Source organism: Parambassis ranga, chromosome 22 (genome assembly GCF_900634625.1).
Source record: "Parambassis ranga chromosome 22, fParRan2.1, whole genome shotgun sequence".
Lineage (NCBI taxonomy): Eukaryota > Metazoa > Chordata > Actinopteri > Ambassidae > Parambassis > Parambassis ranga.
In genome coordinates, this window is record NC_041042.1 from 8091824 (window position 1) to 8117801 (window position 25978).

At 42.2% G+C, this 25978-nt stretch overlaps 2 protein-coding genes across 3 annotated transcripts in view; both read right to left on the reverse strand.

The window, feature by feature from the left end:
- Nucleotides 1–747: 747 nt before the first annotated feature.
- On the reverse strand, nucleotides 748–6648 carry pomt2 (protein-O-mannosyltransferase 2). Of its 2 annotated transcripts, XM_028395357.1 has the most exons (22): nucleotides 6277–6648; nucleotides 5832–6188; nucleotides 5672–5756; nucleotides 5496–5600; nucleotides 5228–5336; nucleotides 4987–5095; nucleotides 4533–4691; nucleotides 4100–4207; nucleotides 3938–4020; nucleotides 3595–3704; nucleotides 3459–3522; nucleotides 3298–3358; nucleotides 3111–3189; nucleotides 2864–3015; nucleotides 2669–2760; nucleotides 2502–2578; nucleotides 2347–2418; nucleotides 2186–2245; nucleotides 1992–2097; nucleotides 1781–1921; nucleotides 1505–1616; nucleotides 748–1398 (listed from the first exon to the last, which is right to left on the reverse strand). In XM_028395357.1, the coding sequence occupies exons 2-22, from the start codon at nucleotides 6110–6112 to the stop codon at nucleotides 1293–1295; spliced, it is 2271 nt and encodes a 756-aa protein (XP_028251158.1). In that variant the 5' UTR covers nucleotides 6113–6188; nucleotides 6277–6648; the 3' UTR covers nucleotides 748–1292. The 2 variants fall into 2 exon arrangements, with proteins under 2 accessions (XP_028251158.1, XP_028251157.1); XM_028395356.1 differs by having other exon boundaries at nucleotides 5832–6648.
- An 806-nt stretch (nucleotides 6649–7454) lies between these two features.
- LOC114427121 (latent-transforming growth factor beta-binding protein 2-like) overlaps nucleotides 7455–25978 on the reverse strand; it is a 72595-nt gene continuing 54071 nt past the window's right edge. Inside the window, exons 21-41 of the mRNA XM_028394916.1 lie at nucleotides 25723–25845; nucleotides 25484–25609; nucleotides 25256–25381; nucleotides 24950–25075; nucleotides 24735–24860; nucleotides 24154–24279; nucleotides 23108–23233; nucleotides 22728–22847; nucleotides 22458–22583; nucleotides 20663–20785; nucleotides 19902–20030; nucleotides 14710–14838; nucleotides 14226–14360; nucleotides 13056–13253; nucleotides 12861–12953; nucleotides 12393–12521; nucleotides 12125–12265; nucleotides 11833–12006; nucleotides 11452–11727; nucleotides 11173–11322; nucleotides 7455–9516 (exon numbers count right to left, since the gene is read on the reverse strand). Of these exons, the coding sequence (XP_028250717.1) occupies nucleotides 9341–9516; nucleotides 11173–11322; nucleotides 11452–11727; nucleotides 11833–12006; nucleotides 12125–12265; nucleotides 12393–12521; nucleotides 12861–12953; nucleotides 13056–13253; nucleotides 14226–14360; nucleotides 14710–14838; nucleotides 19902–20030; nucleotides 20663–20785; nucleotides 22458–22583; nucleotides 22728–22847; nucleotides 23108–23233; nucleotides 24154–24279; nucleotides 24735–24860; nucleotides 24950–25075; nucleotides 25256–25381; nucleotides 25484–25609; nucleotides 25723–25845 (2978 nt within the window). The 3' untranslated portion in view covers nucleotides 7455–9340. The remainder of the gene's footprint in view (nucleotides 9517–11172; nucleotides 11323–11451; nucleotides 11728–11832; nucleotides 12007–12124; nucleotides 12266–12392; nucleotides 12522–12860; nucleotides 12954–13055; nucleotides 13254–14225; nucleotides 14361–14709; nucleotides 14839–19901; nucleotides 20031–20662; nucleotides 20786–22457; nucleotides 22584–22727; nucleotides 22848–23107; nucleotides 23234–24153; nucleotides 24280–24734; nucleotides 24861–24949; nucleotides 25076–25255; nucleotides 25382–25483; nucleotides 25610–25722; nucleotides 25846–25978) is intronic.

The window sequence follows — 25978 nt, forward strand, 5'->3', positions numbered from 1 at the left end:
AAAAAACGGCCTGGTCGCCATCTTGGCTCATCACTGTCAATGTTAAAGAGAATCTGTCTGTCTCACTATCGCGGATGAACCCAGAGGTGATCAGGAACTTCTCCCGGGGAGACTCCATCCCTCTCTGCAGACGACGATGAAGATTATCTCTGGAAATCTCTGAAGACAGCTCTCAGATGAACAGCACTTGCTCCGGACGTTGGCGGTAGATGCGCTTCAGTCTGTAGCTCAGGTGCGAATAAAGTTTAAAAAGTGCGGCCTGCTACTTATAGGGACCCATCACTATGGCGACACGTTGTATTTTGATGCTTTAAATAAAGCGCTTTACTCAAATATATTATGTTTAAATGCTAAGTAATTTAAATTACTGTGTCAGTGTGTGTTTTTTAATTTTACGTTTTAAATAAAAAAGTGGTGTGGTGGAATATATATATATATATATATTTATAGCCTATTAAATATATATTATTATTATACCGGTTTTGCTCGTTTATAATCTTAAGTACTTTTTTAGTAGTAAATAATAAATAAATAAATCACTTATGTGTGTTAAATCCCATTTTGCCAAACAAAAACAAAGTCTTTATACAACAAATTATTTCACATTGTGTGTGGGATTCATTATTAAAACAATCCTAGTATCAGCCATAATTAGTCTAAGCAAAATGTTAGCATACTGACTACATAATTTTGTCAACAAAATGCAATGACAAAATACTGATCATATGGGTGCGAGTGAGAACAGAATGCAAGAATATTACTGTTTATTGAACAACACTGAAATGTAAACACTGAGAGTCAGTAGCAGTAAAAACAGAAGCCAGAACTGCACAGCACTAATGGCTAAAAACAATACAATCTGGACAATACATTTGTAAATAAGAGTCTCTCTCACCAATGCATGCACCACTGAAAGTGTTCTGAACTTTTTAGCTAGTTTCTTTCAGGTACTTTTACTTAATTTTATGAAACACAGTACACACTAAGTCCAGAATCAAAGTCTTGTTGTGAGTTAAGGCAACTAGGTGATGATTAAAGAGTAGACCTTCATTCTTATACATTGTACCACTCTGCTGTAATGTTGCATTGATTCAGCTCGGTTTTCTTTCTCATACATGATAAACTACAACATGTGAAATGCTGGGACACAAATACTTGAACAAGTAGAGATTCAGTCAGCACCTAAAGTAAGTGCTAAGTAATTTCTCTGTGTAAATACATGAATGATTAAAACCAGTCATGTTCTACTGGTTATACATCACATTATTAGTGTCATCTTAATGCAAAGCTGACTAAAACTCCCAGGAGTCCATCCACTTCAGGCCAGCCATTGTGCTGCCTGGCTCGTGTGCAAGGGGACCCGTCATGCCATAGGACAGTGGATGAAACAGGTAGAAACTGACAGAGAACAATAGTGATTTGCAGTTCAGTATAGGACCTCAGTAAACACAGCAACTACTCTTTGTCAATGTGTAAGAGTGGAAAAAGTAGAACGTCATCTCACCTGTAAAGAACACCAAACAGAAGAGCAACCTGCCCACATCTCTGCAGCCAATCAGAATAAGGTGGGTGGAGCAGCAAGTCAGCACTTTTCAACAGGATGTCCAAGGTCATTCCTGACAGACAGACAGACAGAACCAGGAACAGATAGGCTTCGTTTCTCTGTAAAAGCCCTGTACTACATCTTTCATTGGCTTTCAGCTTATACTGTTTGGCTCTCTCTTTGCAAAACCAGTGATCTGTGTGATGAAAGCAGGTAAAATGCAGTAAGATTTGGTACCTGTCAGCATGGTGCTGAAAAGCATTGCAGGAAAGTAGTGGTGATAGTACAGGACACGTCCCATAGTATAGAAAGGTGCATAGTGTAGCAGCCAGCCGAGGAGCATCAGCCCTCCTCCTCTCATAAGCACTTGGGAATGCTCTGAAACGCACAGTATTGGATGTTTATGTGTTTAGTCCTGTTGAATCCACAACAGTGTACAAAATCATACTTATTCTTTTGTAGTTCAGTGAGATCCCTCTTTGGATAGCTATCGATGCCACTGCCACCATGATGAGATATAACCCCAAGCTGGCTAGGTTTACCCACCAGACCACCTTAAAAGAATGAATTTAATCAATGAATGTGCTTATCTGTATAGTTTTAACAAGAAAAACTAAAACAAAGACAGTTTCAGAGACTTACAGGGTTTCCCAGCAGGTAAACACGAAACTCTGTCTCGTTGACTCCTGAAAACCTCAAACCCTTCAAGGACACCAACCAACCCCATTAGCAGTTTAAATGTTTTATGCATTCATTTTGAATTCATTCGTAATGAATTTTATTTCATGAATCCTTTATTGTACCTGGTAGTTGATGGGCCAGTGCCAAGGTTTGGAGTTCATTTCATTGTCTTTGGGCTTTAAGCCACTGTTACCCTGAAAAAAAGTTTTCCTTTGATTCAATAAACGGATATTAACATCCACATTCTGTGCCTTCACTATTATTACCCCATACTTACTCTGATCATCACAATGTGTGACTCTAGTAAGATTTCCAGAAAATGGGGCTTCAGCACAGACAGACTAATGTTGGGTACTGTCAAAACACACAGCAGGAAATGTAGTTAGCATGTGACAAGTAGAGGTAAGGACAAAAATATGAATGCAGCAAGTGTGTTTATCATACATTTGGGATTTATATGATCCTCAATGTTCCACTGAGAGCTTGGAGTATCCTTCAAGTAAGGACTACAGGTCACCTCCACCTGCTCCCAGCCCCTTAAACAGAAACATCAACTTGTTGTGTGCTTTGACTGTCTAGAGTTTTAAAATGGAAAATGTGGCAGAACTGAGATGTCACAGCAGAGAACATGAGTTTTACCACTTTGGAAGAGTCTTGCCAGAAGAGTAAAGAACACAACCGGTAGCTCGGTGAAGAAAGCGGACTTTACTACGCAGCACCTTCACCAAGTCTCCCTTCCGACCTCCACACACCTCCACCTGCCATAGGTCATTGACGTCTCCTGTGCCATTCTAAGTGGGAACATACAGACACAGACAATCAGAATAATAAATAATAAAAAAAACATTGTCAAGCGTTATGAGCAGTAAATCACTGGTTTACTCACAATGCCATAGCCTGTAACCTGAAAGTGTTTCTTGGTCATAGGGGCCAGATGGAGGTGACTGTGAAGGTTGCGGGTTGTTCTGCAAAGACCAAGAAAAAATAGGATATGTGCAAATTTTGGATGTACAACTGAATCATGACGATCAGTTACACAGCTTTCGTTTCTGTGGATGAAGAATGGTACTAACTCTTTGTGCTCCAAGCGAATGATGTCACCATGACGAATAAGATCAGGTGTCCCAGATTGAGCTTGTTAAAGGATAAACAATCAAGCAGTCATATTTTATTTTACAAGACAAAAAAAACATAACTGGAAACTGTGAAAAGTAAATCAACAGTATTTTCTTACAATTGTTATCTTGTTTGTGAACCAACCAAAAGTTGTTGTAGTCCTTATGAAGGTAGGCTGTCACCTGTACACACAAATCAAAGACAATAATTAATTCAGGGAATAACAATATTTCACAGTTAAACTGTGGTCTGACCTGTTGTTGCCTTGCTCCCACTCCTTCTGGGTACAAGTGCCAATGAGAGTGCAAATAACCACCAGCAATGCGGAGGTTTTTCACTGTGATAGTGGAGCCATGTGCTAAGTCTGCATCATCAGAGAAACAAGAAATCATTCAAACATGTCAGACACATACAGTTATTGAACAATGTATGTAACCAAGACAAGAAAATACAATGTGAGGAAGCATTCCAGCCAATCTGGGTATCATGCTAGAGTAATGTCTACATTTCTCCCTGATCGCATCTGCCACTTTCTTAGTAGTGTTTAAAGTAAACACAGCTGCAGTAACATTTGGTTTTATTTAAAGTGGGACTCACACTCAGGCATGGATGCATTGTGTAGGTTGTTCCCAATTAGACGGGACTGGAAAGCAGAGCTGAAGAAACCATCTCCTGGACCACTGGCAAGGGAAAACAACCATGAGTACTCTAACGGTACACTGGAAGCAATTGTGGAGATTACCAGGTAACCAGTCTCACCTTTTGTTCAACACAACAAAGTGGACTGCAAATATTGTAACATAGAGGAAAAGTGGCAGCAGGATGAGTCCAACAACCCGAGCCAGGAAGTGCTTTGTTATGTCAACCTAGAGCCAGAAAACATGGTGATAAAGGTGGTCAAACCTCCAGTATTCAACAGCCACAGCATCATCACAGGTGCATTTCAAACTACTCAGTTACATTAACTGTGTTTTTATCTTCTTATCTTCTTTGATCTGCTTTATGTGTGTGTATGTACATTCTTCTTGTGTATGTGTATATAAGAGTTTTTGCTTGTGTTTACTGTATTTATTGTTTTTTTGATATGCTGCTACTACAACTTAATGTCCCCACGGGGATTAATAAAGTATATATCTAACTATCTATCTATTTGTTACCAAAACTAATCTGCTTAAATATGTTGCAGTTTAAAAGGGAAAGGCTAAGGTCTCCCAGAAGCCTCCAGAGATCCCAGAGTGTGTTCAGGCCCACCAGCAAAATGACAAACAGTCCCACAAACTTTACACCCAGAGCCCCAGCAAGGTTCACACCGCTCAGTACCAGCCAAAGCCACCAGGTGGTAGTGAAAGGCCTGAAGGGAACAGACAGCAGTGAACACTCAATTTTTTTACTAATTTACACTACTAACAAACCCCTAGAACACACTATGCACATTATCAGATAATAATTTCATTCTGAGATCTTCCAAAACAAAGACAGGTCTCTTTAAATAGCTGAAGTCAAACATTAAGTCTGCTTTCTAAGACGTAAAGTTTAGTATTTAATCTGAAATGCAATGTAAATAATAGTAAACCCCTAAATTTACTCTAGAAAAATGTAAATATAGTTTAAGAACATAAAAAGATAAATGTTGTAGTGATATAAACCTGTATCTCTCCTGGTTGAACTTTACCATACTCAGCACTGCTGCCATAATGAAGAACATGAGTATCGGGTCTAACAGGATGTACTGGGAGATGGTGATGCAGCCAGTATCTGTCAGGAAGGTGATGTTAGTCACACATATCCTTTTAAAACATAATCAATGCAAAAATCACTGTCTTAACAATGTGTACATGAAGTGTTTTACATTGTGTGAAACAACTATGGAAAATGCAGATTACTCACCAAATATGAGCAGGGTGGCAGTGATACGAGCAGCAGTGTGAGACTGAGACAGCTCTAACACTATGAGGTAGGCAAAGATTGGGAGAAAGGAACCCAGCACCGCACAAAACTGTAGGAAAAAAGACCAGATAAACACATCAGCGACATAAATTATATAAAAAACATGGGGACACAGACTATATCAACCAGGACTGGGCAAGGGTCAGCGCTTTGGCAGCAGGTATCAATAGCTGATCCGCGTATATTCAAAGTGTCGAAAGTAGCATACCCCTCTCATCCCCCAGTAGTTGTGCTGTTCATATTTGTCTCCTGGCTTTATAAAAGGAAAGGTACCATCATAGCCAGTCATGTACCCAGCAAGACCTATCAGCATCTGCAAAAGAGTCATGAAGGTCAATAAGCTACTAGAAAGATCTGTATGTCAGCACATAATATACACCTCACCTTTCCCAGAGGAGGATGGACGTCAAAAAAGAAGGTTCTGTTAATGTAGTAGCTTCCCATCTTTCCAAAGTGTGTTTCGTCCCAGCTGAAACACCCAGAATAGTCATTATGTGAGTATAGCTTGGACTGATAATGATGCATGAAAATGACTTGGACTCACCACACATGAGGGGGCTCTGTAATCCTGTAGAGGCGTGTAGAGAAAGACAGGCCCACCACCAGCATCAGCAGCACTTTCACTGGGAACCCATCATGTCCCCTGTCAGAAAACTGAGAAGATGAGCCATTTGATGACAGTCTGTCATCTTCTGATGAGTGTCCAGCAACTTGACTGGTTTTGTCCTTTAACAGAGTCTTTGCTGAGGTAAGAAAGACTTTCCTGTGCCGTAGTGTTGAAGAGTCCCCTGTTTTGTTCCATTGTGAAATGCATTCTTTTGCCATTAGGAAATTAGAAGTGTGATAAAAACGACCTCTCCTGGCTAACGTATAATACAAATGGATAGTTGATGTGTGGTATCTGTGTGATGAAGGACATGTATTAAATGGAAGTTAACTACATTTAGCATATACATTAAAATGTAAAGCCAGACATCAGCTCTCAGTACCGTAACAGAGCAATGGACAGGGAATGTCTCGCATTTTGTGCTCAACACAGTGTCAGACAAGATATTTGTTACATAGTCGTCAGGCTGTTAGCAGCTTCAGCAGCGACATACATCCTGCAGCGTGCTACTAAGTGTCCACTCCTCCAATGACGGCATTAAAAGTGTTAGCTAACAGGCTGCTAACGGTCTCTGCCCTCTCGAATTATTATTAAAAATTGTATCACAGCACCGCACAAGAGGTTGTTGTATCTTCAATTTACTAAAACACGTATGACACGCACTGGCTTCTGGGAGATGTATTCCAAAACAATATATGCACGATGGATAAAAACCAAAGCGTTGCAGGATGAACACGATTTCCCAAAATCACCACGGAGGCACCACGGAAGCACATGCAGAACTACGGAGTCCTCGTAGGGACATGTTGGGATTTTATGGAGTGAACCGTATGTGTCTATGGAGTGAACTACTAAACCGAGAGACGGAAACAGAGACAACTCGACTTCAAAGTAAAAGTTCCAACCGGAAACCGAGAAAAGTTGCCTTTAAGGTAAAGGTAGCTCATGTTAAGGCGTGTTGGCTGCACTGCATATTTGGGTACTGTGATTATACTTCTTATCTATTCATTTTTATAAGCAGAATCACGGTTTCTTCCCTTTCTTCCCCCTGTTAATCTACAACTCAGCTGTGATTTTGCAGTTTAACATTTGAGCCAGTAGAGGGCTGTATAATACAGTAAATGATGTCTTCCCTTGTAAGATTGCAGACCTTAGTAGTGAATTACTGTCTAGAGAAGTGTAGATTTTTTGTCATAATTTGTTACATATTCAGATATAAGAATTAATCAAAGTAGGCTACAAACAATACTATATATATATATATTCCCATATTCCCATAACGATGAATGGATGGATGAATACTTTTATTTTGAAATGATTCACTTCATAACTAATCTGTTCTTTTCATTATGATTGCAGCATTACAACTTCTTATTCAGTGACATCATTCAGCAGGAAATAAATACATTTTGATTCTCTTTGGTGTAAGAATATCGATCCTTTATAGCTGTTCACTATATAATAAACATTTATATGATTCCTATTTATTCCTATTATTTATATTATATAGTTGTACCAGGTGTACTGGGTGTCAGTTTTAATGTAAATGATTAGAGAGACTGATATTTTTCTGTTTTATTTTGATGACTGATAATGATTACAGTCAAGAGGTAAACAAAAAGAATTAGCATATTTCCATAGACCACAGCTTTACAACAGAACTTATATCAAGTTGTTTTTGTAAGGCTTTAAATATTCAAACATTACTTCTGACCACTTCAGGCAATAATTTGAAAAGTAGCCCAGAAAAGTACAGTGGGAATCAAGTGAAAACATTTGTACAACTTGGTTACAACTGCAGGTCAAAAGCATAAAGTCATCCACGTTAGTCATTCAAAGTTAGAAATTAGACTTGTATGTTTCTGTGCTGCTGAGATTTCTTCCTGAATATAAAAACTAAAAGGTATGAATGGGGAACCAGATGAGAAGGCTGATACTGTCTATGATACATTCATGACATATGGATCCAACAGAGACTGATAATACCGAATATTTAGCTGTAAAGTTGTGAGGCACAGAAGTGGGTGCTTGCATTTCAAAAGCATCGTCTTTGAAATGAACTTAAGGAGAGAAAAAAGTCTGCGATTAGAACAGTGCTGCCACTTCCAAAAAATATAATTCATTGTCTGCTCCACAGGGCAGGGTATACACACACAGTTCCTCTGCTACAGTGTCAGCCACTCTCCTCATACATAAAAAGAAAACATTTTTTTACAGACATATATAAATCTACAAAGCTATAATGTCAGATTTGTCTTACATTTTATGCCTTATGTCAAACAAATTATTGGTTGTGCTATAATGCATCAAGAGAATATGTAACAAAAATAATACATAGTACTAGATCTGTACAAAATATACCAAACCTCTCCACTGAAGCCTTTGTCTTTACAGGCATTCAGAAATGCACACATGGGAATGCTGATGCTGGTGCGTAAAAACCAATTTCTCATTTTAAGCTGTGGATCATTTCAGAGGTAAGGCCAGAACAAAGCCTTGAATCAAAGTCATGACACAGCTGGTATTTTTACACAAAGTATAAACAAGTTAATACTGCTATAAAAAAAAAATCTGGGTCAGTAACAGAGTATATATTTTCCTACTCCATAAGAAAATGGTGTCAAACAGAGAGAGGCAGGTTTTACCTATTGCACCGTTTCAACACATAGAGCATCATATACATCTACAGTCTTTCCACGCCCATGTGAAGACTGAGTCTTTTAATGTGAAAGTTTGGCTGTTGACTTCCCAGTTCTTGGTCTGCAGGTTCTCCTTCTTCAGTTTGCAGTTGCTCGTGAAGAAAGGCAGCTGTGGGAGAAGTTCTTTCTTTTGATATCTGATGTTTGTTGACCCTGGCATCCATTTAGTCCAAAGCCAAAGCTAGTTACAATGACAGAGTCAGACAATATTGGTGATTCATGTAAGGCTGATATTTTTTTTATGAGATTATTTCTCCTTACACTGTCTGTGCAATCAAATAAGGCAAGAGGAACCACACGTGCCTTCTGAAATAGGTTCTTAGTTTACAGAGGCCCATCATGTAAATGAAATAAATAACACAACAAAAAAGGAAGAGACAGAGAAAATAGTGTGGAAAGTGTATCTGCATATCAAATTGCCTGGGGTTACTGAATAAAAAAAAGTCAGTCCACAAAATCCCTTTAAGGCAAATGGAAATCTGGTGAATATTAAATCCCATGTAATACATTCACTGCACAATTCCTGGTCCTCTTGAATGCGTATGAGCGGGATGTGAATGTGTGCTTTTTGATGTAGATGTTTGTGTCAGTGTGTGTGTGTGAGTGAGTGTGTCGAGGGAAACGAGTTTGGACGTTTCAGCATTACTGTTGGAGGTTTAGTGCCGAGCCCTTAGGGAGAAAAGGCAGAGGGGTGTGTTTTCTTTAAGGGGGAGGGCAGGAGAAGCCAACAGTCCAACGGCCTCTGTCTCAGTTTCCTGCCTCCCTAAGCCCAGACTCTGGGATCGTTGGGATGCACTTGTGTGGCTTGGCAGAGGCCACAAAGCCCGGCAAACAGGTGCACTTGTAGGATCCCTCTGTGTTGATGCACTGCCCATTCTCACACAAGGGCACCTTGTCACTGATGTCCTTACACTCGTTTATGTCTGCAGGGGAAGAAGATGAGGCCGGTTAGTCAGCAGGGAGAATGCAGAGCTGAAACAGCTGCCTGCGCCACATGTGCTGCTTTGCAGGATTTTTGGAATGCTAAAATAGATGATATATTTGATTCATTTGTCTTCATTTTATTCCTCCTGACCCTTTCTTTCATTGCAATTTCAGAAAATCCAGTATCAAGCTTTCTCAAAAGCACTTTGTGGAGACACTTACATGGATCCTGCATGTATGTAATAAACTCAGAGGAGACAACTGATTTTACAATCATTTTGGTTAGTCTCTTTAAGCTGACCTTTAGGCTTTTACAGAATGTATCTTTTCACATACATTTCAATTTGTAATAGATGTAAAAATCGTAGCTCAAACTGCTTTTTAGAATTTTGGCTCTTCTTACAACCACATGTAGCTCCAGTCAGACATTGTGAAATGTCAAAACCAATCCAAAATTACACAAGATTGTGTTCCAAGTACAATGACTGGACACTGACTGCCAATGGATATATTGTAATTTTTTGATCAAAATTATTGCCGCTGTCATTCCTATTTAAACTACATTTGACAGAATATTAGGTGGAGGGTTCCGAGCGCTGATTTGGCCAAACAACTACTGATTATCATGAGTTGCTATAATGCTGTTCAATTTCGTGTATAACCAACAAGGGTGTTTTAATTAGTTCCACAAAAGTTCATGCTTGCATGTACAAAGCTTTCACTCAACAAAATCATATGTTGCATAATATCTGCTCTTGTATATCTTTACTCAAACATGCCGTCATGTTGCGTGTCGGCTGGACAGGACCTGATTGGAATTCCCAGCCATGTAGAGCACTGGACTGTTCGGAACGATGGTAAAATTAACAGTGCACTGGATTATGTTTCCTTTTTGGCCTTCAATAAGTTGTTCTTTCCCTCCTTCAGCACGGGAGGTCTGATTGTCATTTTATAGCAGTCAATCTCAAATGACCCTCTTTGTGTTTATGTCATGTTCTACTGGGAAAATGCTAGTGGTGTTATTTATAAAAGGAGGCATGGCACGGGTTGCATGGTCAGCTTCCACATGTTTCCACTGTGTTCAATCACTTTCCTTGGGAAAAAAAGCTGGCCTTGAGGCTGATAAGCCTGCATGCAGACAGAATATTGTAATCATAGCATCTAATTACAAAAAGACAGTCTCACTTTCCTATAAAACAAACAAAGTACATTTAAAAGATGTAACATCTTGTGGAATACACGAGCGGCTAAGATTCAAGGCCTCTTTTCTCTTGGCAGTATGTGACTAGGAAATTTCAGACCAAAGGGTAACACATGATGGTTTTGAGGAGTACACTGCTTTCATTAGTTTCCCATAAAACATAGCTTAATGCAAGGTTGTTAAATTCAAAGCTTCTCCTTGAGCTTGATGATATACAGCATGGAGAGTTACCCCGCTGAAATTAATCCAAGACCTGGCTCCAAAAGGCTTAAAACCTGGAGGGAGAGTACACTGTGGTTTGTTTTCAACATTCAGCACCACATTCTGAAACAAGATTACATGGAGTGATTGATTCTCCTATTGATTCAAGGAAGCCCCTGAACATCTTTAACTTGGAATAAAAAGTCTAAATGTGGGTGGTCTACTAAGAAAGATGCTGGAGGAAAGTACCTACCTATGCAGGCCATCTTGTCGAGGTTAAGCTTGTAACCGTCGAAGCAGTCACAGGTGTAGCCCTCCTCCACACGAACACACTGGCCGTTCTCACACCCATTCAGGATCCCACATTCCTCTGCTCGCAGACCCTCGAAGCCCCCATAGTGCTCTGATAGGATGCAGAAATATGGCAGAAAACATGTACAAATAATAAAGAATCAAAACATTACTAAGATTCTAATTAGGCTAATAATTGACCTGCAGCCCCAACTGAACAAAACTAAAAGCATATACCCACCTGTGTAGGAATCCACCGGCTGTGGCTGACGTTCCTGTGGACGCTGTACAGGCACAAGGGCTGGTGGCTGCTGAACGTTGTAGTCATTGTCATTGAAGAGAGGAACGCTTTCGGGAATGTCATAGGGTGCTGCTGGGCCCCCATAACTGTGCCAGTAAGGAGGAAGAATATGTGCGGGCTCGTCTGGACCCTCCGGGTTATACTCATATCCTGCCCGCTCCCGCAGACTATCTGAGCCTCTCCTCCACTGCAGGTTGCATATTGTTGCATAGTCGCCTGTAAACAGTAACACACTTTTATTAATTATTATGTTCTTTTATTTCAGTATTATAATTTGACTAGACTATTCATCATTATTGATTGATTATTGTGCCTTCGCACCAGAGTCTTTGCTGGGACAGAAGGCACACTCTCCACCCCAGGCAATGCCAAACAGACAGCAGCATTCAGTGTATGTAGTTTCCTGTCCCTGCAGGGGATCCGAACACATGTTGTTTCTTTCAAGCCGGCGCCAGCAAATACCCACATGTACGTCATTTTCAAAATCGACAGTTTCTGGAAGACAGAGAGAAATGTTTAAACATTCGGTCTACCCATCGAAATGATTTAAATGTTTCTTTTAGTATCAGGTAAATATCACATATGTGTGTATGCATCTGTGTGTTTCTGACACCTTCTGAGGTGTTGAGGCCAATGCAGCGCCGCCGTGTGCTGTCCAGGACTAATGGAGGACTGCAGAAACAGTTGAAAGACCCGGCTGTGTTCACACACGCTCCATTCTCGCAAACATTTTCAATTTCACACTCATCGTAATCTACAAACACATGAAATAAGACAGGCAAACAAACGTTATTCAACAGTACATTGTTTGGCATCAAACGGGCAAAACATTGAAATGACATTTAGCTGATGAGTCAATACAAGTAGATGTCAGGTCTCACCCACACACTCCAGCCTGATGTTGTCGTAGTAGAATCCAGAGCGACAGTAACAGGTGTAGGTGGAAAAGAGATTGGAACACTGTCCATTTTTACAAATGTCAGATCCAAACATCTCACACTCATTTGCATCTGAGGAGAGAGAGGGAGAGATTCACACCTTGATGTTGCGTAAGTGAGCTGAAGTACAACAACTGTTTCTGGTAACAGTGGCACACTGCTTGACAAATCATCCTCTCCTCTTGTCAGAACACACAACAATCACAGCAATTAGTCAGATATGCAGGCAGACTTCCCATTAAGCCTGGCTGTCTGTAGAGACAGCTGTGTGATTGTGGTGAGGGATTATTCATGTCTATCTGGCTTTAAATGTTGCTACAGGTGGAAATAAAGCACATTCTGTGCCAGATTCTGTGTGAAGGGAAACTCGAAAAATGTAAAAATAGTATTTATGAAGGTCTGTGTGTGTACCTATGTAAGACCGTTGCTCTCCAAGGCTTTGCGTAGAGGAAACAGCCACGGGTAACAATCCGAGGCCATGTGGGCACAACTTGTTAAAATCATCTAGAAAATAAAACGAAGTTTTTCTAATTAGTAAAAGAAATTATTTTTTAAAGATGATATTTTGACAAGGTGCTGACAGAGTTAATCAGCCTCCTGTTGTACCTCTTCCGGGGACAGGACAGGCATGGATCTCACAGTTGTCGCCCCAGCCTGCTCCGACCGTGCAGCAGCACTCCTGCTTGGTGGTGTTGCGAGACAAGACATTGTCACAGAAGTTGGCATCATTCAAGTTATAGTAGCACTCCTTCCTCTCGCCAATCGAGGGAGCAGATGGAAGGATGGGTTTAGGGTCAGTCTCAGCTGTAGGTGAACAAAGGAAGCAGTTCTGAATAGCCCTGTGGTAGCTCAGGAGAGCAAATGCTCACTGATACAGCTTCTTGAACTCAAATTTTATGTGTGCACATAATGTTGTACATCAGCAGTATATCATCATTATGGAATACCAGCATCTGCTCAGCTGTCTGTCAGCCTACAGCAGGTAGTGCATTACCCCTGCCTGCCACTGCTGAGGCTGCTCATTTGTCCAAAGGCATGGGCTCAGGCATTTCACACATAAGCTGCTGGCTTAGCCAAATGGAAACACTGGCATGTGAGTCAACACACCATTCAGTCTCACATGATTGATTAACACACGTCAAAAGCAAACAGCGGAATGTGGCAAAAAGGTACACAAAGGCATAACTGGGGTTTAGTGCCCAGGCAGGAGGGAAAACATCCCTGCTGAGGGCGCGCCGCTTAATAATGTAAATAGACATACACATACGCCAATCAAGCTGGAGATGAGAAGGTATTTCCATGACTCAAAAGACCTGTTCTGTCCTTTTAAAATTTCAATGCATTGCATATCTGTAACCTCTGCGCTTGAGATGATTTTAGCACGGAACAGAGCAATGTGTCTTTAGCTCTAATTGCCAATAGCTGCACCTTATCCTTGTTTGTCTTGGTGGGGAAATGGGTTTACAGTAACTAGGGCCTTAGGGAATTTGCTTGGCTCTACAGGAGGAGTTACTTCATCAGTCATCCATGGGATTAGGCTAATACAAATTTTTGTAGGCAAACCCACCCAACCATGACCCCAGCCTATAAAAAACAAATGGAAACAGACAGGTCAAAAGATACTCTAAGAGACGTAGAGTAAGCCATGTCCACCTCGTCACCCCTGTTTGGATAATGAGAGACGGCTCATTAAATCAGGGAAAACTCCGTCTCCCAACGATGGGATGGAGAATTAAGTCCTGTGAGTCACTGTGAGTGTTAGTCCTGCTCTATTACCCATGGAGCGGCACTGGCTGTTGGTGGGATCAAATTCCTCATTGTCGATGGGGCAGATGCACAGGAAGCTGCCATCGAAGTTCTCACACAGGGCCTCCCCGCACAGCGCAAAGCTCATCTCGCACTCGTTCACATCTGAGAAAGGCAGGAGAGGAGGTCAGTAAAGGATCAGGCACGTACACACAGGCATGTGCTCCACAAGGTCACAGCAAGGTCAAAGTCAGAGCGCTTCATATCTTCATTTCCTTATGTACCACCACCACAAAACTATGCTCTGTTATTTTAAATGCATGCAGAAAAAGGAAAAAATAAAAGTACTACTAAGATAAAAACTGAACTCAGTATATACTTAAGTATGTACTGCCATATAAGTAAAGTGAAACTAAATACAAAAAGAAATAATATAATAACAAAGAATATTATATACGGTACTAACTCTCCAATATACTTAATTCTTTTATGTCACTGGACAGCAGTTACACACCGACACATCTGGTCAGATCTCCTGGAGGGTTGGTGTAGCCCTGGTCACAGTGGCAACGGAAGGAGCCATCTGTGTTCTCGCAGAAGCCGTGGTTTCCACAGATGGTTTCATTGTCACACTCATCAATATCTGCGGGCCGAGAGCAGGCAGAGAGGTGAGCGCAGCGTTAATATTTACACTGTCAATCTGCACAACAGGCTTCCAAAACTGCCTCCGTAAACACAGAGCTGCTTCTTCAAAATAAACACCACTACCACTCCGACCATACAATAACAACAGAAATCACTGCCATCATAACATGTCAGAAACAGTGTACAGATCAGACAATTCATTAAGGGGGTTTTCAAACTTTGCTGATCGTCAATTAATTCAAGGAGACATTCTCTGCGCATCTACACAGTGTATCTGAGCGCAGTGAGGATTTGGAGAAGCTGCAAGTGAATGTTGTTTGGTTGCGTAGAGGGATAGAGAGGAAGGACGTTTACATCATCTTGTATTCACCCAGACATTTTACAAGCCGTTGGAGAAAAATGAGAGAGCTCAGGTCTGGCATAGGGACGATTTTCTGAAAGCTTTCTGGCTAGAAGAGGTTTCCATCCTAATCAATAAATCTGCTGAAAACCCAAAATGGTGCTCGGAAAAGATTGAAAGCATGTCGACTTTACTTTTCAGCCTAAAATGGAAGTGAGTCTGGCAGGTTGAAAGCAGTTTTCATGGCAGTAAATCATCAAAACAAGTTCAATAAAACCACAGAATTAACTATATTCAGTGTGTCAGTGTGAAAGAAGTGAACATTGAACAAGTCGTTGTTTAAAGGCAACATTTGTTAGCAATTTTTTTACATACATGGTTTAGTAATTCTTGGCATCTTCAGTATAACAGAGGGGCCAAAGACTGATAATGCACGGAGAGTGAGGCTGATTATAATTGTTTAAAAAACAATCAGAGTTTAATGATTACATTTATGTCACGTGAATTTCTCTGGTCAGTTTGGCTTGCCGTTGGTTTCTTCACAAGTTATCAAATCTGGTGACATGACTTCCAATTTCCATTTTTAGGTAACTTCATCAACAAACAGCAGCTCTTTTCAGTTTAAAAAGGCCAGCCAGGACATTCAGTACTTGTATATTTTCTCGGCAAAGGATTAAGTTGGGAACATTATGACAGGCAGTCCTCTCAACTGATGAAATATAAGGACACTGTCTTTTTTATCCAAAGCATAATTTGATTTTTTGTTGATTTTTCAGTTTCATAACAACCCTCCATGAGCATTCCATTCAAAGTTTCCATGACTAATAGTAACTCCTCTGGAGTGATCAGGGTGGCCTATTTTAAATAATATAAAAAAGAAGAAGAGGTAAAAAGCAGTACAAGTCCGATGCTTTTACATCTGCTCCTAACTTCAATAAAGACAAGTTGTCCAGTGGCACCTCAGACATTTACAACAAACTGACTTATGGTGTGAAAAGCACCATTATTCACGTTGTCCAGACCAGCTTTATTTAGCCTCTGAGCACTCATAAATGCTGCGTGAACTGTAGAGGGGAAGACAGCGGGGCCAGAGCAACCACAACCCTTTTGATTTGAACAGTGCACTTGGCCAGGACTCTGTCTTCTCCTCCAACGCAGACAACTGCTTTCTCAGGCTTGCTGGGGGACTACTCCTCTGTCAGTGTTCCTGTCCTGACTTGGCCACTTCACTAACATGCCTCCGGGGTCACAGACAGGGGCTCCCACAAGCTAATAAAGCTGCAGAGACAAAATTGTCTTTGTCGTTTGTAAAACCTTACAGGAAATGCTGAAAAGGACTAAAATTGCTAGAATAGACTTGTGGGCTAAAATGGCTGTAAGATGATAGAGGGAGGATAGATGGACACATACTGAAAACCGCCGACTCGCTGGATTTGCATTTTTCAGCTGTGGCTTGTGACGCCAAACTGATCTCAGATTTGTTTTCTACAGAAATCCATGCACGTAATTGAAAAAATACATTGTCAAGATGAATATTCCCTAGGCTCAGCACAAGAATACTCTCAGAGTAAGGTGAAAAGTATTGTATATCAGAGTTTAAGTAAGATTGCCTCAAGTGTGAAGAGCTTAAGTGGAGTTGGGAATGTTGGAATGACAGCAGCAGCCAGCTGGGAGGTCCGGGAGGAAGGCGATGAAAGCTCTCCGCTAATATACGAAATCATCAGCTTTTGATTCATGTGTAACATGGAACAAAATCTGTTGCAAACCACATGTTGTGATGAGATGCCATCAAATTATCATTCCTGGGAAGAATGAGAGCATCAAGACCAAAACGATGTTAATGGCTTTTGTTGTTCTGTGTATCTAAGTGTGGTCGCGTTTGAGCGACAGGATTGCTTGACCAGCTGTAATATTTGTCATCTGTACACAGAGTCAGCATGCTAATCACAGCGCTAATGGTTTGCGGGAAAAAATGAATAATACAAAATGAGATAACTGCACCAAGAGCTAGTCCCACACCAGCAGGACGTGGGGTTGCCTTTCTTAAGTCTTTCCATGCAATAATCAGTTACATCAGGACACATGCAGCGCAGTAAATTGCCCAAAGGAAAGAACTGAAGCAGGAAAGAGTAGGGTGAGAAGTTCAGATGAGACAGGAGAAGCTGAGGTTAGGGGGCGATTGAGGCCTAATAAGCACCTATTTTAATGCTCTGACCCAGGAGGACGTGCTTCCTGGTTCCGGTGATGCTGTGATTTGGGTATTGAGGTGGGAGCTTTAAGAGCTGTGTCTCTGTGCCATGTGTTAATCTAGAGCACATGGTGGCAGACAGCAAGAATATAGGAATCAGTGACTCTTGGCTCACCCTCCGCAGCCCACACTTCTCCCATACTCTCTGGGCAACCCCTTGTCTGATTGGACCCATATGCAGAGGTTATTTCACACATGACTGGGTAAGGATGAGGTGAGGTATTTGTTTTCAGGGAAGCATGTTTGTGGGCTTTATCTGACATTAGATCTATAGACTCTCTTGGGTTAACTATAGTACAACGGTGGCCAGCCTGTCATATCTAAGAATAAAATCTTACATCTGCACAGTATGATGAATCACACACATGGTAAAGCCTTCACATTTCTATACGTTTACAGGGGTGGGACGAGTGTGACCACAGACAATTTCCGCCCATCGGGCTAGCCTTATTAAAGACAAGGCATATAGCTGGAGGGAATTTATGAGCATGCTGCTAAATTAAAGCTAAAAACAATGGCCTGTAAATGTACACAATCACTCAAACATACATTATGCCCTGTGTATGGTATCATGGTGTGTTTAAGTGCAGGCAGTTGCGGGTGACGTCTGATGTGGAAAAAACTGTTTTTCCCTTTTGTGTCATGGCTTTTAAATCTAAATGAGCGCAGGGAGCAGAGCCAACGACAACCGCTGCCCCTTCGAAAGGCCAATGAGTAAAAATAAAACAACGCCCCTCACAGAAACTGCAAATTACAGCGTCTGGTCTCTTCTTAAATATCTGATGATTTTTACAAGCAGACAAAAATGCCCTGGAGTAATTGAGCTCCCTCCTTGGACTTTTATTGAGGTGACGGCAGCATCTCCCAAAACTTCCCCATCAGGAGGTGAAACAAGCTGCTATTGTGAGTGGTGCTGGGGTTCTGAGGGTAAGAGGGCTTGGTCCTCAAACTGGAGCCGTGAGTCAATGCTGAGCTGTATGGACAGCATCACAACATAGCAACAGGCGAAAAAATGGTCGTAACTCATATACACAATTTAAACTGGGCGTTTTGTTGCACCATGAAGGAGAATGTAAGATTCTTACAGGTAAAAAAATGTATTATAACATTTAACACAGCAGGAACGTCAGTTAGCATTGCACCACAACCATTGACACCACACTTATGTGAACTTATATGAGCTGTTTAGCAGTGTTTTGACTCTGACACTGAAGTAGTAGAGGTGAGCAGCTGGTTTCAATCAGCCCTTATCACACTACAGGCCTCTGCACTCCTCAGCTGGTGCCAGACAGACAACATCATAAAGTGCAGCGAGGAGGCAGCCACACGTATTCAGGATCAGGGTGATGGAGGGGGTGGAGGTAGGATCTGTCACTGATCAGTGCTGCAGCAGCATGTTCTCTCCTGATCTCCATCAGTTGCTAGTCCAATAAAAACCTTAGGGTCATGAGAATATGCAAAGTCGCACAGTGCATCTCTACAAGCATTACAGTCTCTGGTTTTCTTTCTCTAACACAAACACACACACACACATGGAAGGATGCAAAAAACCCACAGCTAACCACATGCACACAAACTTGTGCGCACACAGACACAATCGCCCACAAACACCCACAGCTTCCATCTGCAGTCCAGCACATCATTCCATTCTGATGCTCTCAGCCTGCTTTTCCTTCTTCGCCTGTCATTCTCTGGTGACTGTTGGGATCCTGTGTCTATATGAAAACATATCTGGCCTTTTATTTCCCCCTTCATAGGCCTCATTAACTAGATTTTCTGTTTTATTGTGCCTGACAAAAAACAAGTAATGCACTACAAAACACAGAAGCTTAAATGATTAATATTTCAAACATGAGGTGTTTATTCCTGCCATAAACACAGTGGCTTCATGCATTCTGGAGGTGCTGTTGTTTGACAGATGCAGCATGCCAACCATGCCAAGTTACTGAGCTCCTCCACAGGGAGAACAAAGAGATATGTGACCATCTTTGCTGGCACTGCAATTGTATCTTCTTTTAACTCAACAGTGATCAGGTTCCACCTAGTGTCCCTGCCAGAGGCGCTCCTCCATTAGCTCCGTTGTCAGGAGGATGAGACTATTATCAGTTTCTGGCCTCACACAATGCTTTCAATGACAGTGCACTTCTGTCTCTAACAGGTCCCAATTTCAGGGGCCACTTCTCATCATCTCTGCGGTAGCCTTTTGTGTGGATAGACTCAGGGGGCTTGATAGCTTTGATTCACATCAGCCTCTTTTTGTCTGCATGCCAAACTGATATCATTCTCTATTAATGGAGGGGGAGAAACATGAGGAGTATGTAGAGTATTGGGCCTTGCTCTATCTATAACCACAGTTCAGAGAGTAAATGAATGGCATTAGGATCACTTATTCAAGAAAAATAGGCAGCTTGCCTCAGCATAAAAACACAATTTGTGTACTAGGCTTTCAATTGTACATGGTTTGACCACTCACCACAGTCTGCGGCCTGTTCTCCCTCAAGGCCGGGCTGGCAACCCATGAAGCACCGGTAGGAGCCAATAGTGTTCTCACAGCGCCAGGTACCACATACTGGGCCTTCAAACTCCTTGCACTCGTTCTGGTCTGCATGGGGAGACAGATGTTTGTTAGTAACTGACAAACAAATGCAACCACATGTGCAATCAGACACTAACACGGACACATGCACCCCCGCACACCAACTCCTATTCCCTCCACTGCTCCTCTGGTCCCTGTGTAATGGCTCTGCAGCAGGAGTTGGCCAGGAGGCCTGTGGTGTAGCTGTCCTCAGTAAACGCAGCAGGCAACAGGAATGGCCAAGAACAATATTATCACAGCAACTAAAGAACTTGTGAAGGAGCTAAAGGGAGACGTTCCAGAGGGAGAAACACCTCCTGCTCACAATGGGGTCATTCATACTTACCCCAGGGAAGAGGGAGTTCAGGGCTCCAGCCACGTAATCCAGGCACCCCTCAGCCCTGAGACCACGGAGGAAAGCCTCTAAGCCAGGCTTGGACACTTTCACTAGAGCCTAGTCTTCACACGCTATAGATAATCAATCATAGCCAACTGTGCTATACTGGGTGTGCTTAAGCTGTAATGTAGCATGACAATCAAACAACTAATGCTGACATGTTGGTTTACTCAGAGGGAGGGGAAACCTCTGGGAAGAGTTAGGGGTCAATAACCACAGGGACAAACACAAGCGGACTTCAGGAAGGTTTTAATCCGCTTACCTTCACAGTCAGCTGTGTCAGCGTTGAACTTGAAGCCAGCCTCACACAAGCACAAGAAAGAGCCATCGGTGTTAAGACACTGTCCCCGGATGCACACATTGTCTTTACTGCACTCATCAACGTCTAAGGCACACAAATAGGAAAAAAGGGTGGATCAAGATTAGTTACATAATGATTGTTAATAACCACACATATCTGTCTTCATTAGGTCCACAGAGAGCACCACTCCTTTCATAAGTATCATTGATAGAATGTGTAATCAAGAACTCGTCTGAACACAAGATGCACTGGCCATTTGGAGCATGTAATGCTATACTGGCAAATAGAAAGCCACTGAGGTGAATAAAAACATCTACCCCAGCTTTTTGGGCCGAGAACGTTTTGCTCTGACTTGAAAAATTATTTATGAATGCTGCATGCTTGATTAGCCTTAGATGGATAATTGCAGCATTACGACATGACTTGTAAGGTACTTGGACCTGTAGTGAAAAGGTGGGGGAAGTGGCAGGAAAGCAGAGGGAAATTTATCACTTGGGGAAAACGCCTGTCTCCCTTTTCCAACCTTTGATTATCAGAAGAATAATTCAGAGACGACAAGGTAAACACCTATTTGCAAAGATAGGGAGAAAGAAAAAACAACAGTCCAGACTTTAGGTAAACACATAAATAGGCTGTGAATGGATATTTTTGGAGTTCATTCAAGGGCTTCAAAGTTTTATTGAAAGCCGCAGCAAGTCTATGGCACAAGCTGTTGATGTAGATTAGGTTTAATTAAGTCTTTTAGTCTGCTGTCAGTCTTTTATTATATATGTCCCGTTTTTGCTGAAAGACCAGTCTGGACAAGGCTAAGCATCATTTTGACCTCACCTGACTAAATGCATCCTTTATTCCCATAGCCCCACAAACCCTCATCCTCCCCTCTTCTCCCAATGCATGCTCATGTCAGAGGGGTCTGGCTTTCATTGTGTCAGCACTGAACACACAATGGCAGACTGCAAGAAAATATACGACAACTGCTGATTTATAGGATAATTAGAGCCCAGTATTTGTTATGGCGACCAGCCAAAGTACCTGATGCAGGCTGAGCAATTTGCTCAGAGTTTGTGAATGATATCTAAGGAGCTCCAAGGCTGAAGCCGCTGTGGAAGAATGTCTCTGCTTAACAACTGACCCTTGTCCTCTACTGTAGGTAAACTCTGCCCATTGCAGGTCCACGCCAGAGTCTTGCAAGCACCTGAATGTTAGGAATGAACCTACCTGCTTCATATCATGACAGGATAATTCAATGCCAGACATCCTGTCGTTTACTTAACTTCATAACTTCCCCTTTTACTTGCAAGACCCACCAGGAATAACACTGATCCAATTCTGACATCCTCGCCAGAGTTATTTCATGTATTTTTTTTACAGAAAATGTTCCAGTTGGTGTTGGTCTTCCTTAGTTGGTGATCTGGCTACATTTTTCCCCCCATCGCTATGACCAGTGGGTCACTGGGTGCGGCTGGAATAACTTCAAACTGATGTCCGAGCTGAGAGAGTGAGCTGAGACAGTTGATGAGGCCATGGCCCATTACACAGAAAGGCAGACATGAGCACCCATGCCAGGGGTCCCAGGCTTGGCCTCAGCACCCAGGACTGCACAGTGAGAACAGCCTGTCTGTGTGGAGTTACTGTAAAATGATGTGGGCAATATGCGCTAAAAACTTTATTACATTATTAGCAACTTGATCCAAAATGTGGGTCGGCCCCACCCAAGAACACAAAGCTCATTAAATCATGTGAACTGTTACAGTACCTTGGCAGCCGGGCCTGCCATTGATGGTGGTATATCCATCAGGACAAATGCATGAGTATGAGCCCTCTGTGTTCAGACAGTCTCCTTCTCCGCAGATCCCCATGATGGTCAAACACTCATTGATATCTGTCACAAACAAGCACAAATATACTCACACAGCTGTGTCAATATGCTAACGTGAGGTAAGCCACGGGAAACAGTTAACCACTAATGGTATATTTCATAGGTTGGGTGACCCACAGTGGATACATGTGTGTGCACTGTATATACCTCTGCAGGATGTCCCAGCTACGAGCTCCAGGCCGGACGGGCAAGAGCAGCTGTAGGAGCCAATTGTGTTGGTACACTGGCCTCCAAGGCACAGCCTGGTGTCCTCACACTCATTCACATCTGAAGTGACACATGCACAGACGTCATCACCATGACACATTCACACCAGCTGTAAATCACTGGGCTCACTGCAAATTTGCACAAGTTCTGTCATCTGGATGAAGAGCTTCTAGACCACCGTGAGCATGTCACAAGAAGTCATGCATCATCTACACCAGGAAGTAATGACTTACAGGTCATGCTGAGCTGGAACATATGACTGTGAAAATGACTGCATAGAGATCATAAATTGTAGTGAAACACACACACTGCACTGTTACCTTCACATGAGAGTCCATTGGGGGCCACTGTGAAGCCAGGGTCACAGGCCATGCAGGAGAAGGAGCCCTCTGTGTTGGTGCAAACACCCGTGGGGCAAACACCTGGAGTCTGGCATTCATCAATGTCTGGGAGATAGAAGAGGAAGAAAAGGTTAGATACAGTTATCATTTGAAGCAAAAATGTCTTATCTTTTAAAATTGTTAACAGTTAAGTAGCTCCACATACCGCCTAACGTACAGTAAACGAAGCCCTCTTTATTAGATCGCACTGACAGTGTTTTATTAAAAAGGGAGGAAAGATAAGTATGTAGGACGGTCATCAAATCCAAAACAGCGAGCTATTACAGGTGGCGTATAATTACTGAATCTACAAACAGTCACTGGCACACTGTTATGTGATCATTAGAAATTCCTCAAGCCAGCACAGATTGTATTTCTTAAGAAGAAAATAGTGTGGGCCATTGTTAAGTGATTGAGATGGCTCCGTTTTGCCTTTGGGTGAACGGTGCGAGTTCAACAGGGCAATCTCTCTGCATAACGTGGAAAGCAGGGGAGTGGTTGACTTCATTTCAAATTAAGCCCTTAATATTTTCCATGGCATCAGGGACATCCATTAAAATCCTATCAGAGGCTGACTTGGACTCTGGCTTGTTTTGTAAAACGTTTTCCCAGCACAAAGACACATATCAGTGGGGGATCTTCCTTTCAGGCTACATCCACACTTTCATTCAAAAACACACTGCAGTATATATGACTAACCGAGACCACGTTTAAGTCCATTTAAATAATCATTCCCTTTTCTGATTCCCATGAAGTCATGACAGATCTAACCTCACTGGGTTCGTCAAGCAGCCTTTTTCACTGCATTGATCTCATAAATCATGTCATGACAAATTACTGAATACTGTAAAGATTTTCTGTAATCATCTTCTGGGCTTAATGCATTCTCTTTTTTACTGTGGTCCACCATAACTTTGACAAGGTTTACTACAGAGATACACAATATGTTCTAAGCAGGTAAACACATAGATAGAACATAGATTTACCTTCACAGTGGTGACCATCCTTAGACACTTGGAAGCCTTCTCCGCAGCTCCTGCAGGTGTAAGATCCTGCAGTGTTCAAACATAGCTGGCCCAGGCACAAGTCCGCCACCAAGCACTCATCCACATCTGGACACATACATAGACACATCATTGTACAGATTACCATCTCTGGCTTCAAATAAATAAAGGCCGCCAGTTGTAATCACTTGGATGGGTAATCACTGGAGCTTGGAATTACAAATGTCCACACCTCTAACTTTTTAACTGAGCTATCGGCAGGACATTTGCCTGACATCATCTTGTTCTATTTGAGGGCTGGTGAACAGATGATTGGTGCCAGAGCCAGAGGGGTTCTGGATCCAGCTATGATGTGATGTCTAGGATTATCTCCGACAATTTTTGAGCTCAGATGAAGAGACTTTGGGTCCAACCTGTCACACCTGATGCTGTTAACATTCAATCTAAACCAGCTGGTGAAACATGCTCAACAGAGTTGGCATGTATAATCTCACACAGTAGAGGCAACGATGGAGAAAGCAGGAGCAACACACACCTGAGCTCAAACATGCAAACAGCCTCACCATCACACTGCTGTCCATCCTCAGAGACTCTGAAGCCAGGCTGACAGACGACACATGTAAATGAACCTTCTGTGTTTGTACATGTTCCCTGGGGGCACGTAGTGGGCAGCGCGCACTCATCAATATCTGAGGGGAAAAAATGCAAACTTACATACAAAACTACAAAGGCATGATAAATAGAAAGAGGTTTTGACCCTGAACATAGTGTTACCAACCTTCACACAGTTCCCCATTATACGCCACTCTGTACCCTGTAGGGCAGTTCTCACAGGTGTAAGAGCCTTCCGAGTTCAGACAAATCCCATTGGCACACGTTGACGGAGACTGGCACTCATCAATATCTGAGGAAACGCAGGCACAGACATGCATGAACAGCAGTAAAAAGACTAAATAATATGTGCAGCTGTACAGCAAAGTTAATGGTGAGTTGACAAACAGCCCAGAAGTGTTAAGAGAGTCTTTAACAGTTGTAACAGTATTAATGGTTTTCACTGAAAAAGACAGCTGGGGATTGAATTTACCTTCACACCTCTCCCGGTCTTGAGAAACTCTGTAGCCAGCCTTACATCTAGTGCAAGTGTAGGATCCCGCCGTGTTGGCACACACCCCACCTAGACACAAGTCACCCTGGGCACACTCATTCACATCTGGAAACGGAAAGGACACCACAGGTGGGCAGATAAATCATCACTGTCTACCAGTGGTTCTTGAAAAGCAGTTAAGTGTAAAATCATTAGGCAATTTCATACCTTCACATCTCAGTCCATCAGCAGATGGTTCAAACCCAGGCCTGCAGTTCTGGCAAGTATAGGAACCTGCAGTATTGATGCAAATTCCCGCAGGACAAGCATTACCGGTTGCGCACTCGTTGACATCTAGCAAAAAGAAATAATTTGCAGACATTATGCTGCTGTCGAGAGAGCTCCACGAGCGTACAAGTATGCGGTGATAAGTTACGCCCAACAGCTCCACATAATCCTTTACAGACCTTCACAGGATTTGCTGTCTGAGGTGACATGGTAGCCATGGTTACAGGTACATTTGTGGGTGCCGTTCAGATTGATACAACGGCCATGGGGACAGACTCCCGGAAGCACACACTCATCCACATCTGGAGGGAAGATATAGAGAGGAAAAAAAAGGGGGGCCCAACAAAATAAAGACAACCGCTAACTCGGCGGGAACTATACACAGAACTCTTTCATTGATTTATAATGTCTGACCGAAGGTCTGACTGACAGTTA